At 38.4% G+C, this 17323-nt stretch overlaps 1 protein-coding gene across 1 annotated transcript in view; it reads right to left on the bottom strand.

Annotated features, from left to right (window-relative positions):
* SLC2A13 (solute carrier family 2 (facilitated glucose transporter), member 13) overlaps window positions 1–17323 on the bottom strand; it is a 582019-nt gene that overhangs the window by 169992 nt on the left and 394704 nt on the right. Inside the window, exon 5 of the mRNA XM_006888200.1 lies at window positions 12028–12191. Coding sequence (XP_006888262.1) covers window positions 12028–12191 — 164 coding nt within the window. The remainder of the gene's footprint in view (window positions 1–12027; window positions 12192–17323) is intronic.

The raw sequence follows: 17323 nt of genomic DNA, 5'->3' as shown, positions 1-17323 counted from the left end.
CTCTGCAGCAGGTGTTTCAGGTCCTCTTCGGTTTCAGCAAGCAGGGTTGTATCATCTGCACAACGCAGATTGTTGATAAATCATCCAATCTTGACTCCACATTTCTCCTCATAGAGCCCGGCCTCCCAGATAATCTGTTCTGCATATAGGTTGAAAAGGTATGGAGAAAGGATGGAGCAAGGAAACATTGCATGGTTCAAAATTGGGGATCCACTTTTTCCATGGATGTTGATTGTGGATTACAGTAAATTGAAATCCTTGATAACTTCAATCTTTATAATGATGAAGCTAACTGATACAGTTGTAAGGATTTTCTTTTTTCTTTATGTTAAAATATAATCTATATCAAATGGGATAATCTTTTATTTTCTTAATTAAGTGCTTCAAATCCTTGTCACTTTTCCCAAGGTTGTGTTAAGTGCATTTGACAGTTTGTTGAAGCATCTTCCTCCAATCCTGATGCCACATTCTTCCTATCATAGTCCAGTTTCTTGGGATTATTTGTTCAGCGTACATATTGAATAGGTTTAGTGAGAGGATACAAACCTGACTTATACCTTTCCTGATCTTAAAATATGTCATATCTTCTTTCTTGGTCTATGTACCAGTTTTCCTTGAACACACTTAAAGTTTTCTTAAATCCCCATTCTTATTAATATCTTGCATATTTTATTATCATATGCATAGCTGAATGCCATTCATATTAAATAAAATACAATTATACATTGTTCTGGCATTCTATGCTTTCAAACAAGATCTCAGTCTTTCACTTTGAGAAATGCAGAACATATAGTTCTTTGCCTATTTTGTCATAATACTTTATTATGTCCTAGGTAACTTTCTGTTCAACTCTTTTATTTCCTTATTTCTTTTTTTCTCTTTATATCAAAGTTTCTTTTGAAAATTATTTGGTCTTCCGTTGTTCTCTTGTCTTTTTAATGACCTCTTTTTTCATGCATATCATTTTTTATTAAATTTTATTAGTTTTAATGAACATTTACAGAGATTTTGGGTTTTCATTCATTCATTGTTGCACTGTTTTCTCCACCCTCATCCCCAGTTCGTTCTTCTTTCCCCCCCATGTCTGTTTTAATTGTCCAATTGCCACAGTGCTTGTCAAAGCCAGTTCTGATTAATCTCCTTTGTCAGTGTGTCCCTTGCCATTCCCTATCTCTCCTCCCTGAGAGAGACTTCACCCTGATTCATAAGGAAAAGGGGGTGGCATATTCTCTTAGCTACTTCCTGCTGAAAAGGGACACTGTGGGTTTCAGGGTGAAGGTCTTCTCTCACTACTCTAAAGGGCCCCTTTGGCAGTAGGAAACACATAGACTATTATGGAGATTGATTTTGGAATTTAGATGCACTGTTATCAATTGTGCTTAGCCGTACATGCTCATATCCTTGAAGATGTATCATGGAAGTGTTGCAGCCTTCAAACTGCAAAGCAGCAAGATGTTCTTCCTTTATCTTGAGTTTCAGCTCATTTTTCCTTTGCATCTCAGCAATTTCCTCTGGGGTGGCTAGTACAGATGATGATTCTGCTACAGGTGGTGATTTACCAGAATTGCTGAGTCAACCCGAGGGCAGGTCAGTAGTGATGCAGCTCCCGCCAGGCCGCAGCTCCCGCCGGCTGTAGTGCATCTTTTTACCACTAAGCATAGTAGAGTTCCTCCAGCAATCGGGTGATCAGACTATCCACGTTCAGCTCCCCGTCCGCTATCTTGTCGGTACTCGATTCAGCTTCCCGGCAGCGGGAACAAGGGGTTCTCATGCATATTATTTTTATGTCCTCTCCAAACTCAACTGTTCTTCTTGGCTCAGTGCTTCACATGCATTCTTGAAATAATTTCTAAATTCAGGTGGAATAAATTCAAGGCTACATTTTAGTTATCATGGACTTGTTTTAATATTTTTCGGCTTCACTTTTAGTTTCTATATGAACAACTGATTGTTTCTTGCACAGTTTCTGCCCCTAATTTTGTTCCGATGATGATTTTGAACCTTTCCCTCATCTCTTTATGCAGATGTAGTCTATTTGATCCATGTGTATGGGATATATTTCATGTGTATAAAAGTTGTTTTGATTTTTAAGAAGAATAGACAGTACTGAAAATATCAAACCACAAACACTTTCTTGACATATATTAATTTCATTTTTGTCCCCTAGATTCAAATCCAAGTGAGGACAACTTTGGAGGATGAATCTGTGTACTGTTTTATTTGGGAACTTTATTTGATATTAACAGAAGAATTTTTCTTAAGCAACCATGTTGGTAAGTTTTGAGATTTTGATATCATTTTATTAATAAAATCATGAAATATGTTAGAGTTTTTAAAATATGGGATGTAAATAAGGAGTGAGCTAACAGTTTAAAAACAAAATTATAAATATTTGTATTTTAAGAAGTTTCTCTGCCAGTTCAAGGCAAATGATTTGTATCCACCAGCTGCTCCACAGAATAAAGTTGGGTAATCCCCTCTCATGCAATTTACAGCCTCTGAAATTCCACTGGAGGGTGAGCTATGAGTTCATTCTGACTGGATGGCATGAACAGTAACAACAGCAGTAACACAATCACATGTATGTGTGTGTATACAAACATATATATATATACACACACACATATACGTATATTCACAGACACACATACATATGTATGCATAAATTAATGACTTACATTCTCTTTATTCTACTAGAGTGATACTTCTTTTTTCTTAAAATTTTTTTTTCATTTTTATTGTATTATTTTTACGTGCACCGTCAAATCAGATGTGATTGGTACAGGAGGAGATTGCCCCCTCCTTCTCCAGCAGAGCATCTTGTGGATTTGAACCATGTACCTCTGTGATTGCAGTGCAGTGTCTTGCCACTAGGCCACCAGAGCTCCCTTAGAGTAATACTTCTAATACAGTTCTGTGCTTAAGTACCACCCGGGCAAGGACAACTTGTTTAAAATGCCCTTGCTTTGCATCTTATTTCCAGAGATTCTAATTTTGTAGATCTAGGGTACTGTCCAAGATTCCAAATTTTAAAATAAAAATTTTAGGTAAAGCTGATGGACACAGTCTGTGAGTCATGTTTCCAGTGATATTACTCTTTAAATTTTTTTTTTTTAGGTGGGGAAAAAAACAGGATAAAGACCAAGGTTTCTGACTCTTTACTAATAAAGCCAACACTGATAAAAACTATAAACTATTAAAACTATCAACAAGTTGATATTAAACGTGTAGTAGTCATAAGAATTTCCAGTTCCTCTAGCAAACTCTGAAAACAGTAGATATCAATACACCACAAAAACCCTATATTTCAAATTATTCCTGGGTTATATATTTTATGTTTTTATCACCTAGTGAGGTCTAGAAAGAGATAATTTGTAACAATATCAAGAAATATCTAAGAATTATTTTGACATACAATTTTTCCACTACTTAAAACTCACTATAATTAAAGAAATTATCATTAAACAGATAAAAAAGATGAAAAGTTTTAAATGTTTAAGGATTTGATATTGTTGTTGCTAGGTGCTATTATGTCAATTCTAAACCAATAAAGACCCTATGCACAACAGAACTACATACTAATGGCCAGCTGCAGCAGAGTATCATATATATTCCTATATATAAACACAATATATTGAAGCAAAAATAAGATTAACAATCAGTTGTTGTTGTTGTTATGTGCTGTCGAGTCGCTTGTGACTCACAGTGACCCTATGTCTAATAGCCCTGAAATCCCTCTGGGTGAGCCAGCCCCTTTGGAGTGTGCCATCCAACCCTCGGTGTGAGCCATTTGGCTCTCAGGGAGAGCCATGTGGTCCTTGAGGTGAGCTGCTTGGCCCTCAGGGTGAGCTGATCAGTTCCTGGGGTAAGTCATTCGGCCCTTGGGGTGAGCCGGCCCTCGGGGTGAGCTATTCGGCCCTTGATGTGAGCCATTTGGTCCTCGGGGTGAGCTCTTTGGCCCTTGGGTTGTGCCATCTGACCCCTGGATAGAGTCTTCAGGTGGCTGGAAAAAACTGCCTAGGGTATACAGAGAATTTATCTAGGCTACTTTCCACCACTTTCTCCCCCAGTATACCCATAAGTTAACACCTCCAAAGCCCTTCTATTTGTAACTCACAAGTTTGTTCTCCCTAGATTTGCTCCCTTTTCCTATGTTGTTGTGTTGTTATGTGCTGTCGAGTCCCTTGCGACTGATAGCGACCCTATGTACAGAGGGTACCATGGACTGCTAGGAAAACAAACAGATTCCTCCTGGAAAGGGTCAAACTAGGCTGCTTTTTGGAGGCAAGGATTCTGAGGCTCCGTCTAACACACTTTGGATATGTTGTAAGGATGGATCAGTCCTTGGAGAGAGACATCATGCTTTTCAGAGTGGAGGGACAGCACAAGAGGGGAAGGCCCTCTATGAGGTGGATTGATTCAGTGACTGGGGTAATCGGGATGGGAATGTCAGAGACAGTGCTATTGGCACAGGGCAGAGCAGAGTTTAGGATTGTTGTACATAGGGTCACTATGAGTCCCTTTCCTATGGGTAACCTTAATACTGAGTTTTACTCCAATCTAACCCTGAACCCAGTTCCAGAGACAAAAAGAAAATACAACTGCCAGCTAAGGAAGCAAAGGAGGATGGAGCTTAAGGGCTCAGTCAGCCATCACCACTGGATCCACCTTGGAAAACTTTGTAGTCCAGAGAAGAGCAAATGTCAGGAAAATATCTTCTAACAGAACAAGGAGGCAAGCAGCTTTAAACCAGGACCACCGGTAAGGTGATAAAATGTGCTTCCCCCCCCCCCTTCACATCAACGCCTCTGTTCAGCATGAAGAAGCCAGAGAGTAACAGAAACCCCAAGTGAATAAGAGTTTGTTTAATCACCATTGGACTATGCTTACCATTGCCCTGTATCATCTGGTCTCCACTGGATCTTTCTCATTCCCTTCACCTACTCCCCCCACCCACCAAACTGTGCATCCCTCCAACTGCATCCCTGCAATTTCATCCCTGCCGATTCTTATCCTTCTGTTCCCAACCCTCACTCCCTTGTATCCGCATACATGTTTTTCACAATAAAAAAAAAAGCCCTGAAATCTGCTCTATCCTGTGTCAACTTTATCGTCTCTGGAACACCTACCCTCATTACCCCAGTCACTGTAACAGTCCATCTCACCAATGGCCTCCCTCTCTTTCTCTGTCCCTCCAACCTTCCATGCATGATGTCTTCTTCCAAGGATCAGTCCCTCCTTGAAACATGCCCATAGTACCTCAAATGAAGCCTCAGAATCCTTGCCTCCAAGGAGCAGCCTATTTTCACCCTTTCTAGAACGAACCTGCTTGCTCTCCTGGCAGTCTATATTCAACATTATTCCCAGCACCACAGCTCAAAAGCAGCAATTCTCTTTTTATCACCCCTAGTCATTGTCCAGCTCTCTGACAAATAGCAAGCAATTATGAAGACTATCCCTGGATCAGGTAATCCAGACCTTAGTCTCAAGTCTGATATTGTTGCTCTTGAGTACTCTGGAGAGGTCTCTGACAGCTGACTTTCCCAACACAATTCATCTCTTGATTTCCTCGATGGTGGTATCAAGAGTATTGACTGTGGAGCCAAGCAAACTATAGCTGCTAACAATCTCAGTATCTTCACCATCCATCATGATGTTGCCAAATGGCCCAGTGATGAGAATCTTTTTTTTCTTGATGTTGAGCTTCAATGTACATTGAAGGCTACAGCCCTTGATCTTAATCAGTATTTAATAAATTTTATTATTCTTAAATACACTTCAATAACTCACTGCCATTAGTCAGAATTGACTCATAGTTGACCCTTCCTTCATTGTGTTTCTAAAGATGTACACTGTAGGACAAGAGATTACCCATCTGTCTGCTGCCTATGGATTAGAACTGTCTAAGAGATATGGCCTTTGGGTTAGCAGTGTAAGTCCCTATGGACTAGGCCGCCAGAACTTGCAGGTCAGTGTAATATCCTCTACATCATTTTAACTTGACATTAGACAATGGAATAAGACATATACTTAAGTAGATAGTCTTTATAAAGCTAGGGAATCACTGCATAGTATTAGTAATAGTTGGAGCTGAGGCATTAGTTTGAGCTCAAAATAGGGCAGGGATGACAACTATCATGAGATGCAGTCTCTTAGATCTCTTGGTCTATCTACAAAGAATTATCTTAACACTTCCTAATAATGTTTAAAGATGTGCTCTGGTAAACCCTGGGACAGAGGCACCACACTGAGAGGCAGCCATATAAAGTTCAATCTAAAGAATTTAGGAAAGATCCTGAAATGTAATGCATTTCAGAGGATGGTTAAAACCACAGTCACTTTGTGACAATAATAATGCTGCTGATTACAAAAATGTTCCAAGCACTTTTCTGTCTGTCAGGCAGTGTTTTAAGTGCTATCCATGTATAAGTGCTTAAACCTCATTACAACCCTATCTAGTAAGAACTATAATTATCCCAATTTATGTAGAAGGGAACAGAACCTTCCCCCAAAGCCAGATAATTCAACTCAGACAGTCTGACTCTGGAGCTTATCTATATGGCCTCAAAACTTTGCAGAACTGATAAGAAAGTACTTTATTAGAATATAACAAACAAGGGACAAAAGTTACTAGAATTAACATTTAATGAGCAAATCCACAGCTCAAAAGCCAAATTAAAAACAAACAAACACAAACCTGTAAGAATAACTGAATTGCTATTTAAAACATGTATCTCTTTGGGTCCTATGGAAAAGAAAAGGAATCCCTTTAAAAAACTTGAAAGCCGCAGCCAGAGCTTGACCTATCTCTCAGAGATCTGTTGTGTTGTTATTTGGTACATTCAAGTCCTCTCCAACTCCAGAGTGATACCATGTACAACAGATGGAAACCTTGCTCAGTCAGAGTTTAGCAGATTAAATGTCCAGCCCACTGTCAGAACTCCAGGGTGGAACAGTGTGTAGTGAGCTGAGAAGCTAACCTGAAGGCACAGCTCCTCTGGCAGTTTGAATCTGTCAGCAGCTCCCCAGGAGAAAGATGGACAATTTCCTTCCTTGGGATTTCAAGCCTCCAAAGGACATTGGAGGACCAGCTATGAGTCAGTTCTGACTTGAGAGTAACGTATTGTCTTTTTAATCTGAAGCCCTGATGATGCAGAGGTTAAAAAAAAATCAGCTACTAATTGAAATCTAGTCTCCTCTGATATCCATTTTGTTCTCTTCTTTCTCCCATCATGATGACCTTTTGATTTCTCTCTGGATGATATCCTTTGTTATCCTATATCTTACCTGCTTATCGATCATGAGTGTTCGATGCCCTAAAGCTATTTTTGCAATGGTGATGGTTTTCAAATTCATTTGCCACCGACTCAAGGTGGTATTTTGGTTCTTGTGGATTTGTTTTCATTTTCTTCAGCTTCAATTTGAAATTCCCATTAGTGGATTATGGTCTGTTCCACCACAAGCACCTGGTGTGGTATTGACTGCTGGTGTAGAGCTTATCAAATGATTCTTTTCATGATGTAGCCAATTTGGTTCCTGAGTAGTCTATCAAGTGAGGTCACTTGGTATGCCTTTTGTGTTTTGTTTTGTTTTTAAAGATATTTGCAATGAATAAATCACTGATTGTACGTAATTCAATCTTTCAATTTCCAGGCTCATTTCTGTCACTAAGTCCATAATTTATGACTACCAAGTATTTCTATTCTTTTCCTATTTCATTCCAGTCATCAATTATTACAAATGAATATTTATTGCATGTTCAATCAAATTCAGACAGCAAACGTTGATAGAAATCCTGTTCTTCATCTTTGGCTTTAGGTGTTAGTTTGTATATTTAAATAATAGTTGTAGTAAAATTATTTGTGCGTGTATGAATAGTATCCTATCACTCACAACACTGTACTTCAGAGATGGATCTTGAAATGATATTTTTTTACATATTGCAGGAGTCAACCTTCCCTGTTCAAAGTAAGGCAGTACTTGAAACATTTGCAGCAGAAGATCAAAGACTACAGCCTTTGATATGGATTATGTCTCAACATTAATAAAAATCCTCACCAGTGGACCAAAAGGCACGTCAGGATAGAAGGAGAAAAGACTCGAGTTTCTAATAATTTCATCTTACTTGGAACCACAATTAATACCATTGGTATCAGCAGTCAGAAAATCAAAAGATGAATCACGCTGGGAAAATCAGCTGTCAGGACCTTTCCAGTATACTCAAGACCAATGATGTCAGTTTAAAAACCAACATGCAAGTGATCCAAGCCTTAGTCTTCTCAGTTACTTGCTATGCATCGGAATGTTGGACAGTGACTAAGGATGGCAGAAGACAATTGATGGCTTTGATTAACTGTAGAAAAGTACTAAAAATCCTATGGACTGCTGATAGAAAATACAAGACTGTCTCAGAGAAAGTGAAACCAGGGTAGTCCTTGGAGGCAAGGATGGTGAAACTTTATCTCACATACCTTGGGCATATTGTGTCTGGGTCAGAATCAGGCTACAGTCAAGAAGGATATAAAGAGAGGATAGATGTGGGGCAAAGCTCAAGATGAGTGCTAGGATTGGACTCTATCCAATCAGAACCAAAGACATTGGACATAGGTTGTAGCGGCTGCTTTCAATAGTGATATTAAAGTCAACTACATCATCATATTGGCCCAGAAGCATTTCAAAATGTGGAGCTAGCCAGCTTTATCATCATACAACTTTGGTGATCCAGGGCCATCTTTTTATTTAAAGAGGATTGACCTGTCTCATTTTATGAGAGGTTTCCTTTATAATAAATCTATTTTGCTTTCCACTTTTGTCTCCTCATCTTTTCTTTCAATGATATGTTTTAACCAGGGTTTGGCCCATAATAGATTTATCTTTGAGTAAGGCATTCACCATTTTTATGTGCCATCAAGTTGCTTGTAACTCACAGTGACCCTATGTACAAGAGCTCTGAAACCTGCTCTATTCTGAGCCAACCTTATCGTCTCTGACACACCTACCCCCATCATGCCAGTCACTGAGTCATCCTATCTCATTGAGGGTCTCCCTCTCTTGCGCTGTCCCTCCACCCTCCCAAGAACTATGTCCCTCTCCAAGGACTGGTCCCTCCTTGCAACATGCCCAAAGTATGTCAGATGAAGCTTCAGTATCCTTGACTCCAAGAAGCAGTCTTGTCTCACCCTCTCTAGGATAAAGCTGTTTGTTCTCCTAGACGTAAATGGTATATTCGATGCTCTTCTCCAGAACCACAGCTCAAAGACATCAATTTTTTCCTATCATCCCTAGTCACTGTCCAGATTTCTGATGCATAACAAGCAATTAAGAAGACCACGGCCTGGATCAGAAGCACCTTAGTCTCTAGAGTGATATAATTTCTCATCAGTACTCTGGAGAGGTCTCTGACAGCATTTCCCAATGCAATTTATCTTTTGATTTTCTGTCTGCTGGTGCCAAGAGTATTGATTGTGGAGTCAAGCAAACTGAAGCTGTTAACAACCTCAATCTCTTCACTGCCTATCATGATGCTGCCGTCAGCCCAGAGGTGAGAATCTCATTTTCTTGATGATGAGTTTCAATCCATATTGAAAGCTATAGTCTTTGACCTTCTGCAGTAAGCACTTCAGATCCTCCTCAGTTTCAGCATGCAAGGCTGTGTCATCTTCAAAAGGCAGGTTGTTGGTGAGTCTTCATCCAATCCTGATGCCACATTCCTCCTCATAGAGCCCAGTCTCCCAAATGATTTGTTCTGTGTATAGGTTGAAAAGATATGGAGCTAGGATGCATCCCTGGTGTACACCCTTGCCAATTTTGAATGATGCAGTGATCTGATGACTGTCTCTTGGTCCAAGTATAGGTTTCACATAAGCACAATCAAGTATTCTGGGATTCCCATTGAGCAGACCAAAATTTGGAGATTCATAAACAGTTGATCTTCTGTTGTCTCCTACCTGGTTCAATTCTTTTTTCGTGGAAGGAAGCTAAGACAGAGCAATCACTGCTTGTAAGACTTAGGAGGGGTTAATCCTTGGAGAAAGACACCTTCATGCTTAGAAGGGCTGAAGGTGTGTGAAAGAGGAAGACCCTCAACAAGGTAGACTGATGTGGTGACTGTAACAACAGGCTCAGACAAGTTGCAAAAGGCAAGAATGGCACAGGATAGGGAAGGGTTCACATTCATTATTCATAAGCTCATGAGCTGCAGACAACTCAGTGGAACATAACAATGCCACCACCACTAACATAGATGAGCAGTTTGAATCCATTAGCTGTTCTGAGGAAGACAGATGTGGCAGTCGGCCTTCCTAAAAATCGTAATATACTTGGAAACCTCATGGGGCAGTTTTATTAATTACAAGTTGGAACTGACTTAGTGGCAACAACAACTTTTGGTATGCAAAAATCTGTTTTTAGCACATAACTATCTGATGGTTAGTTCAGCGTTTGTTGAGTTTTCCCTCATCTGAAGTAGAAGGATTCACTGTTGGACAGCTCTGATTATTGTAAATACTTCTAACATTGTTGTTGTTAAATGCTGTCGAGTTGTAGGCGACTCATAGCGACCCTATGAACTTTCTTCATTTCTCCAAGTTCATAGGGTTTCCAAAGGCAAGCTATTTCAGAAGTGGTTGCCACTCCTGCGTCCAAGCTTGTTTAACATTAAGGAAATATCTATGTTCTTGTAACAGCTACTTTTTCGCTAAAATATCTATTAGGTCTCCTTTCTGTCTTTTCTTTTCCAGGCTAACCTTATCTGCTTTCTTCAATAGATTTAAACATGTATGGTTTTCAAAACCTCATTTTTCTCTCACCCTTCATTTTCTTACAATCACTTTTTAACTTAATCTTTCCTCCTTGGTGCTAATGCTGTTGTTTGAATCACATGTTTGGACCCGGGGTTCTACTGCTTAGGCAAGAAAGAACAAGAAGGCAAAGCATTCAATCTTCTTTTGAAACTAAGATCCGGGAGGATATGAATTACTAATAACCGAATTTGGTTTTTAGGATGCAGTTCCTCTTTGAAATTTGGGACAAGTGCTTCAAGCAATATTAGATAAATGTTTTAGAAATAATTTGGTTAAAACAATTTCGTATGTGGGACTGGAAAGGACGGGAAATCTCCTCCTGCACAATTAATTGCCTCTGAAAACCCACGGAAGGGTGAACTTCAATTCTACAGTCCACAACAACAAGAACAATAACAACAACATTAACATCTCCAAACTTATTAGGGAGTTATTAGAATACAAGTTAATTGATAAGTGACAATAGGTTTGTGTGCTTGGAAAAAAGTTAGAAAACTGCATGCTGCAGCCAGATGATGACAACGGTAAAGGTGGTTGCATCCTGTCAAAGTAGAACTACAACAATTAAAACCAACAAAAAGTGGGCAGAATTTAAACAAAAGAGAAACTCAGAAGTAAGACATTTTTTGCCTTATTTGGTTATCATATAAGTTATACTTATTCAACCAGAATTACCCTAGAACTTCAGTGTTCTTCTAATATAAAAATGTCTGTCCCTGCTTTGTGAACAAATGACATGGTTCTAAAATTGCACTGTTAAGCTTTAGGGGCAAAACTCCTCAAAATATGCTCCCAATTTACTTCCATATTATTCCAAACTTAAAAGTATACCACACATTAAAAAAAAAAACTATACCACACATTAAAAGCAAGTTTCTATACACTAATTTTTCCAACAGTGGAAAAAATGAAAAAGCTGTTATTCTTTTCACTTGTACCTTTATGAAGAACTAAAAAAAAAATAACAGAGAAATTATATCCTCAGTATATTAAAATTGTATTTACAATCTTATTTTCCAGTTATGTATTATAACATTGATTTAAGCTCTATTTTTTTTGTCAAGAGGAATTTTAAATTTTATATTCTATAGTTCAGCTATCTGTATCAAAAGTAGTACACATTTAAAAAAAAAGGTAGTACTTATCTATACCAGTATTATATTTTGGAAAGCTAACCTATCTTTAGACAAAAGATTGTAACTGAATTCATTATCCAAGCACTTACCTGCTAAACTACCCAGGGTAAGCATTCTGCGACCCACTCTCTCAACAAGCCAGACTCCCACGAGTGTGAAAATGAAATTTGTGAAGGCTGTAATAGAAGCCAACCATATTGCAAGTCTATCATCTTCAACACCAGACATCTGCAGAATAGTTGCACTGTAGTACCTGCAAGACAAAGCATAAAAATATTTCTACTGACAGTTAATAAAGAAACAGAATTACCCAGATGGGAGAACAGCCACTAGACACAAACAAACAAAGGGGGGAAAAACCCAAACCTCCACACTGAGTAACTACAAAAATAACCTCCTATTAACATGGCAGTTCACACAAAATGTTGACACAAGATGTTTAAGGACAAAGACCTCATCTTATTTTTCTTCTTACTACCTTAGTGTTTAGAGAGTTCTGGCGGTGTAGCCTGTAGGGAGTTGTGGAGAGAACCTAAAGAGGCCACACCTCTCTTGAAGTCTGAATTCATCAGCTCTTCAAGGGAAAAAGATAGAAATCTCCTCCCATGTGATTTACAGCTTCAGAATATCTCTTGGAGACTCAGCTTGGAGACCATTCAATGGCAATGGGTGAGTATCTTAGTGTTTAGGACTCATATGTGAGTTCAGCTGAAATGCAATTAAAGTCTGTGTACATAATAAAATATTTCATTAAAACAAAATATAGATTTGGAAAAGGAGCATAATATATAATTTAAAAACGTGCGCATTCATGATTATTTTTTTTTTCTTCAGAAAGTAACCACTGTCTCTCTGGAGACTAAGGTGCGTCTGATACAGGCCATGGTCTTCGCAATCAGTTGTTATGCATCAGAGAGTTGGACAATGACCAAGGAGGATAGAAGAAGAATTGATGCCTTTGAGCTGCGGTGCTAGAGAAGGGTATTGAGAGTACCATGGACTGCTAAGAAAACAGATTGATTCTGTAGAGGGTAAAACCAGGTGGCTCCTTGGAGGCAAGGATTCTGAGGCTCCATCTAACATACTTTGGACATGTTGTGAGGAGAGACTGGTCCTTGGAGAAGGACATCATGCTTGGGAAGGTGGAGGGACAGCGCAGGAGGGGAAGGCCCTCTATGAGGTGGATTGATTCAGTGACTGGGATAATCAAGATGGGAGTGTCAGAGACAGTGCGATTGGCACAGGACAGATCAGAGTTTAGGGCTGTTGTACATAGGGTCGCTATGAGTCGCAAGCGACTTGACGGCACATAACAACAACAACAACAACCACTAAATTGACGATATTCAGATAAAATTTACTATGACCTTTGTGTGACTGAGATGCTCTAGTAAGTGGTCTAGACTGTAAATTTAAGTTTCAATAGTGAAACAGATTGCAAAACTAGGGACAGTATAATCTAATAAATTCACTAAAATGACCAAAGATAGTATTAATTCATAAAATGCTGAGCTGTCAATACAGAGTGTGAATTAATGAACTTAAAAGAATAAAGTGAGTCCTGACATGTAATAAAGAAATGTAACACAATAGTAGACGTCTGATAAAAGGAAGGACTCTTCAAAGAAGACACAAGGATTAAGAATTTACTGGTATTTTACCTAGCATGGAGTTGACATGATGAGCATGAGAAGTCTTTCCACTCCTTACCACCATCTTTGAGAATACTCTTTTGATTCCTAAAAAACTGTGCTCATGGGTAAAGTAAATGTCTATTTTAGCACAATCTGCAATCATAATGCTCTGTATACTCATTTTATGCTAAGTAAACTCACTAGCTCTTAAAAAATGATAGATATTGTTCATTTGTTGATGTGCAGTTTGGCACAGTAAAGGAAATAGGTTTATCATAAAATTTCTTTTGGGTGGGAATATAATCATTTTATCAGGTTCTTACTTTAAAATCAACCACAAAACAAAGAGAGCAAAATACTCTTGGTGAAACATCTATGAAATGCGATATAATGTAAATCTTGAAGGCAGTGTGAAATGACAACTAGCTTTACCCAAACCATGATAGACATCACAGTTTACACATTAACCCCTGCAGTACATTTCTATGGTTAACACTCACATTTTTGAGATAAATGTCAACATTGTAATAGTATTCCAGAAACAAGTATGTTTGAAATAGTTCAAATCTTTTTTAATTCATCAAAGATTTCTGTCTACTATTTTTAAAATTAATTCTGGCTTTTCTTACGTAAAATGTTAACAATAACATGGGTTCATTCATCATCACAAGGACTTTTCTTTTTTACTTGCAAGCTAATCTTTTAAATTATTATGCAGCATGAAGATGTGTTTTCTGGTTACACTAAAAATTGTGCCAACCATTTTAAGAATCTGAAATCTGAAAGCTGTTGCAAAAAGAGAAATTCCCAGTAGAACTATTCTTTCAACATGAAACTTGAGAACACTTTGCAGTCACAACATAAACTGATAATAAAAATAATGAAAGCAAAACATTCCATCTGGACGATGTCTAACAGTTTCCAAGTGCCACTATCCATGTAATCTCATCTGATTTATAAACAGACGTGTATAACAAGGTCAACTCTATATATGTAACCACTGAAAGCTTCCAATCTGAGAAGATTAAAATAGTTGAAATGGTGAGAGAAAAATCTAAGCATTAAGAGCTGAACGTATTTACTACTTGCCATGGTATTATAGTTTGGTGTCTTCTCAATACTTCAAGAATAAGTAGATACTGCACAAAATAATTCTTACAAGGTCATAAAAAATAAACCACAACAAAGAATATTACAAAGAACAGAGGTATTCTGGTGTTTTCATTTGTGATGCAATAAAACCATGAAATAACAAGTATTAAAATGAAGGGGGGGGAAATGCGGAATGATTTCAAACAAAATAAGCTGTTCAGCCTGAATTTTAGTTAAGATGAAAAATATTGTGTGACTTAAGGAAATGAGTACTTGGCTTTTAGAGACAGAATACAACTGAAGACTAGACTGGATATGAGTAATCTTCATTCTAAGGACATCCCTTGGTATGTTGGGACTACTACCATCATGAAAATTGTGAATTTTTGCAGAGTAGAAATTAATAATGAAAACAAAACATTTCATATGAGCAGTACTTTAGGGTTTCCAAACATTACTGAAGATATGACTCCTATAATTTTCATACAGATGTGACAAGGGCTAAGGTGACCACTGAAAATATCTAACAAACTAGGAGATCACATAACCCTTTGTTAATTTCACATCTGTCTACTGACAGCATCTGATACTAAGTTATGATTTACTGTTTAAGTTCTAAAAAGTAAGCTCCCACAGATATGTGGGTAGGCTCCTAAGAAGTTTACAGTTTAGTAAGTAAATGAAATGGGAAGAAGTATTTTTAATACCACAGAAATGACCACACCAGGAACGTGATTTTTAATACGGCATAGAAAACTAGAGTAAATAATGTCACTTGAGGTGGAAGTTTCCCTTATTTTCAAGAAATTTTATGCTTGAGCTGTCTTAAAGAATTTCTAAAGGAAGTTCCAGGAGGGCATATGAACTAAAGAAAATGGCAACTATCAAAGTTACAAACGTACCAGAGAACAATATGTTGGTTTACAAAACATATGAACCTTCTCATTTTTCCCCATTTATAAAGCATCTCAGGAACAGGTCTGAGGCCTTGACCACTAATGAACGCAGACAAGATGAGCTGTGGGAGGATATCAAGAATATCATCCATAAAGAATGCAAAAGGTCATCACAAAGACTAAAGAAGAGGAAAAAATGATGCATGTCAGAAGAGGCTCTGAATATTGCACTAGAGAGCTGAGAAGCTAAAGCAAAGAGCAAAGAAAGCAGGAAGTTAAGGAGCAGAATAGATTTCAAAGGGCAGCTCAGGAAAGCAAAGCAAAATATTAAAATGAAATGTGCAAAGAGCTGGAATCAGAAAATCCAAAGGGACTAACTCACTTAGCATTTCTTAAGCTGAAGGAACTGAAGAACAAATTCAAGCCTCAAGTTACAATACTTAAAGGGATGCTATGGACAGAATATTGAATCATCCAGGAAGCATCAAAAGAAGAAAGAAACCACTCTGGAAGGCAGTTTGACATTTCCTTAAAAAGCTAAGAATGGACATTCTATATAACCTAGCTATTCCACTGTTCCAGACCAAGACAAAGGGTCGCTATGAGTCGCCTGTGACTCGACGGCACTTAACAACAATAACATCAACAGAGAGAGAGCTGAACGTATTTACTACTTGCCATGGTATTATAGTTTGGTGTCTTCTCAATACTTCAAGAATAAGTAGATACTGCTGGCCCAGTGAAGAGAAAACGATGTGACCAAGACACAGGTGGGTGACTTTTAGTTCGCGGCCCTCAGGCCAGTCTTTCATTGTTTTTGTTCAGACATTCCTCTAGGTCATATAGCCTTGGTGTACAAGTTGCCGCGGTCATCTGTGGTTGCTGTGAGGCTGAACACTGTGACACGGATGTGTCAAATGCGTTAATGGTTGGCTACCAAATGCTGACTGAGAGTGGGGTGGATTCTCCCCAGTTGAACAAGCGTGGAAGGAGAAGTGGCGTCCACTTCCATAATAGCTTGCCTCTGGAAACCCTATGAACTTGGAAAGAGGATGAAAGGCACCCAAGCGTCAAGGACTCTCCTTCATAGGGTCGCTATGAGTCGCTTGCAACTCGATGGCACTTAACAACAACAACAACAATATTTCACTGTTAGGAACAGCACCTGAGGAAAACAAGACTGAGACACAAATGGAGATTTGTACACTGACGTTCACAGCAGCATTATAGCAAAAACATGGATACAGACCAAATGTCCACCAAAAAACAACTGAATTGCAAAATTGTGGCACATTCATATGATTAAATACTATGATGCAATGATTTGAAAACTACAGTGTAACATGGGAGAGGGTAGAGAGCCACTATGTTAAGTGAACTACTTCAGGTTTATAAGGATAAATACTGCATAAGACCATTATTGTAAAAACAGAAGGATAAATAGTAGAATGTGTATATTTCTATCCACATTGCATCCAAAGATGGAAAGAGAGGAGACAGGGGGACTGAGGAGGGTAAATCTCAAGGTAGCAGAGTTTGGTGGACATACTAACAGAGTGATGGAATGAGGAAAGTTCTAGTTTGGACCTGAAAAGGTGGGGTAATGACAGGCATAAATCAGTGATGATTAATTTTATAAAACAAATGTAGGGGAATGATAATGTGAAACAGTGTGAAGAGAGGAATGGTGGAAGATCTATCAACAATCTGCGTTATGCAGATGACACAACCCTGCTCGCTGAAACTGAGGAGGACCTCATGCA

Source organism: Elephantulus edwardii, unplaced genomic scaffold, assembly GCF_000299155.1.
Source record: "Elephantulus edwardii isolate Elephantulus edwardi_28Jun2011 unplaced genomic scaffold, EleEdw1.0 scaffold00065, whole genome shotgun sequence".
NCBI classification, from domain to species: Eukaryota; Metazoa; Chordata; class Mammalia; order Macroscelidea; family Macroscelididae; genus Elephantulus; species Elephantulus edwardii.
This window is presented reverse-complemented; position numbering and strand designations above follow the sequence as displayed.